The 3,619-nt window shown below is 44.8% G+C and overlaps 1 protein-coding gene across 2 annotated transcripts in view; it reads right to left on the bottom strand.

Annotated features, from left to right (window-relative positions):
* Positions 1-2,435, bottom strand: part of LOC107834972 (membrane-associated guanylate kinase, WW and PDZ domain-containing protein 1-like) — a 6,704-nt gene extending 4,269 nt beyond the window's left edge. Inside the window, exons 1-3 of one of the 2 annotated variants that reach the window (XM_016667018.1) lie at positions 1,746-2,435; positions 1,050-1,120; positions 524-670 (exon numbers count right to left, since the gene is read on the bottom strand). In XM_016667018.1, coding sequence (XP_016522504.1) covers positions 524-670; positions 1,050-1,120; positions 1,746-1,923 — 396 coding nt within the window. In that variant the 5' untranslated portion in view covers positions 1,924-2,435. The remainder of the gene's footprint in view (positions 1-523; positions 671-1,049; positions 1,121-1,745) is intronic. The other variant, XM_016667019.1, reaches the window with a different exon arrangement.
* Between the last annotated feature and the right edge of the window lie 1,184 nt (positions 2,436-3,619).

Below are 3,619 nucleotides of genomic sequence, written 5' to 3'. Positions count from 1 at the left end.
CTCTCTGTCTCTCTGTCTCTCTGTGTCTCTGTGTGTCTCTCTGTTTCTCTGTGTCTCTCTGTCTCTCTGTGTCTCTGTGTGTCTCTCTGTGTCTGTCTCTCTGTCTCTCTGTGTCTCTCTGTCTCTCTCTGTGTCTGTCTCTCTGTGTCTCTGTGTGTCTCTGTGTGTCTCTGTGTGTCTCTGTGTCTGTCTCTCTGTGTCTCTGTGTCTCTCTGTGTCTCTCTGTGTCTCTGTGTGTCTCTCTGTGTCTCTGTGTCTCTGTGTGTCTCTCTGTCTCTCTGTGTCTCTCTGTGTCTCTGTGTCTCTGTGTCTCTGTGTGTCTCTGTGTGTCTCTGTGTGTCTCTGTGTGTCTCTCTGTCTCTCTGTCTCTCTCTGTGTCTGTCTCTCTGTGTCTCTGTGTGTCTCTGTGTCTGTCTCTCTGTGTCTCTCTGTGTCTCTGTGTGTCTCTGTGTGTCTCTGTGTCTCTGTGTGTCTCTGTCTCTCTGTCTCTCTCTGTCTGTCTCTGTCTCTCTGTGTGTATTACCTGTATCTTGGAGCTCCTCTGCGCCGGCCCCCCGTCCATCAGCCCCAGCACGTACAGCCCCATGTTGTACTCGCTGCCGCCCCGCAGAGAGAAGCCGAAGCCGGTGGGCCCTCGCTCCAGATCTACGCTGTAGAACCGGGTCTCATCCTGCAACAGAACCACAGAGGTTCAGAAAACGTTCACAGGTCATCAGCTCCTCCTGTCCTGACCTCCGAACTTCTCTCATCTTCACACCTGGCCACGCCCCTCTGCCTCTTGGCTCCGCCCACTTTGACAGAATGTTTCTAAAAGTGTTAGAGGGGCGGGGCTAAGCATTCAGACATTTTCTCTGGGTCTGTTTATTTTTTTGTGGTTTTCTGCCTTATTTATTGATCTGAAACAGGAAGGAAGGCTGCGACTCATTTCCTGCCAGGCAGATTGGAATCACCTGCAGGTCACATTTTAAGTTTCACTCCTGAATCCCTGCAGGTTTTATTGAAACGTTTTCAGACTGAACTCAGCTGAAAATCAGATAAATAAATGTGACCTTTGACCTCCCTCTGGGCCCTTTGACCAGCCGTCTGTCCGTATCGAAGTCGGCGCCGTCGGAGGACGACTCTGTGGAGGAGAAGGAGACTGTTCCAATAATCACATGATCAATTAAAACAATCTCAACACATCATCATTTAGGTGATTTTATGGTTTTTCTTGGGGTGGTAACGTTTTCAGTTGGTTACTTTATAATTCATTTTATTTTCTGTTGTTTTGTTTATTCTGGATATTTAAAATGTTTTCAGTGATAAATGTTCATTAACATTTTATTCATCTTTGAGAAAGTGTTCCAGTTTTATTCATCAGCATCAAATCACCAGGAAATCATCGAAAACATTAAAATTATTGCTTATCGCCAGAACGTCTGACTCATCAGCTACAGGGTTTTATAAGCCTGGCAGGCCGCCAGGCTTTACTTGTGCCTCACCAGGATAATCATTACTTAAAAGTCTTTTAAAAAGTCTTACAAATTTTTGTATTTTTTTTTTATTTTATAGTTGGCATTCAGGTATTAATATTCAATAATACATAATTATCAAGTCATATTCTCAAATTTCCTGTCAACTTTAAACTCAAAAACATGACTGCTGAGCGCCCGACCACCAGGCCCAGCAAGTTTTCTGGGTGAAACCTGGAGTTACTATGACAACCACAGACAGTGTGTGTGTGTGTGTGTGTGTGTGTGTCGTACTGCGGGCCACGCCCAGCCTCAGCGTGTTCCCGGCCCTCCTCAGGATCTGGGCCAGGTCCCGGTGCTGCAGCGCGGCGACCGGTCTTCCCTCCACCGCCTCCAGCCGGTCTCCGGGTCGGATCTGTCCGCTGCGCGCCGCCGGGCTGCCGCGCCGCACCGTGACGAAGCGGTGTGACATCAGGGAGGACGCTACGGAGACAGGGGCGGGGTCAGAGGTCAAAATGAGACAGAGCTGTGACAGAGAGCAGACCTGCACATGAATTATTGAGGCCTGTTGAGTTCGCTCAGCTGAACACGCCACGCAGCGCCACAGGAAGCTTCACTACAACGGATCCATGCTGCATCAGAAGCTCAGAACTGGACCGGGCCGCAGCAGAATCAGGATCCACTTTTATCCAACTACAATATGTTAAGCTAAGCTAAATGAAGATAAATGTAGGGAAGCTAAAATAAACTAAAGTGATCAAAAAACATTAAAAAGACAAAGTGTTGGTAATACTAACTACACTAAAGACGAGACAAGGTTAACAAAATCAAACATCAAAAGGTTCCGGAGGACCCAAACTGCAGACGGGCCGGACCAACAGAACCAGGACAGCTGGAGGGACCAGAGGTCTCTTCATCACTCCTCATGTTCTCCAGTATCAGAGCCTCCTGAGGTACCACCAGAACCAGAACCGGTTTGGTTTGATGAAAGAAATGTGAAGTTTCTGATCTGGTCCTGATGAACTGATCAGCAGCAGCTGCACACACACACACACACACACACACACGCGCTTCCTCCAAATAGCTTCAGGGAGGTGAAAATATTTCAGGAATTCCAGATAAAGACTGAGGAAGAGGAGCAGCAGGAGGATGAAGGCCCAGCTGGGTTCCTCTGACCCGGTTGTGTGGTTCTGAGATGAACAGAGAAAATGGATCAGTGTTCTACCGGGATGGCTCCAGAACTTCATTAGGACCCAGATAAGGGGTGTATGAATATTTATGAGCCAGTCTGTAAATAAATCACTGCAGCTTTCTGATGAGTCATCATCATCCTCACCAGATGAGGCGAAGAACAAACAGAAAAAGAAAACTGATGACATCACAGTGGGGCCAGGGTCAAAGGTCAGAGCAGTTTCAGGTGATGAGCAGAACTGAAACGTGAGGCGTTAGCAGTGATTAATTCATCAAACCCTTTTCAAATTTTAAAGTAACTTTCACTTTTTCTACATCCAAAGGTTCCAGCTGGAACCTTTTTATTCACACGTTTCTGGTACGACCATAAATCTGATGCACAGCTACATCGCTAGCAACGATGGAGCCACTTCTCAGTTCATTTCTGCTTTAAATGAGCTGATGCTGGAAAAGAAGAAGAAAGCTGTTAGCCTATCAGAAGCTATGCTAGCCTAAAATACCGTCTCAATGCTAACATGTGAAACTCCAAGAACGGTCAGAGAAACCGGAAGGATGAACGACAGAAAAACACAGAGCTGGAGAACAGATTAATAACTATAAACACCTGGTTAATAACTGTAAACATCTGGTTAATAACTGTAAACACCTGGTTAATAACTATAAACATCTGGTTAATAACTGTAAACACCTGGTTAATAACTATAAACACCTGGTTAATAACTGTAAATATCTGGTTAATAACTATAAACATCTGGTTAATAACTGTAAACATCTGGTTAATAACTGTAAACATCTGGTTAATAACTGTAAACATCTGGTTAATAACTATAAACATCTGGTTAATAACTGTAAACATCTGGTTAATAACTGTAAACATCTAGTTAATAACTGTAAACATCTGGTTAATAACTGTAAACATCTGGTTAATAACTGTAAACATCTGGTTAATAACTGTAAACATCTAGTTAATAACTGTA

This window comes from Poecilia formosa, unplaced genomic scaffold, assembly GCF_000485575.1.
Source record: "Poecilia formosa unplaced genomic scaffold, Poecilia_formosa-5.1.2 Scaffold875, whole genome shotgun sequence".
Classification (NCBI taxonomy): Eukaryota; Metazoa; Chordata; class Actinopteri; order Cyprinodontiformes; family Poeciliidae; genus Poecilia; species Poecilia formosa.
Note: the sequence above shows the minus strand (reverse complement) of the source record. Positions and strands in the feature narration are given on the sequence as shown.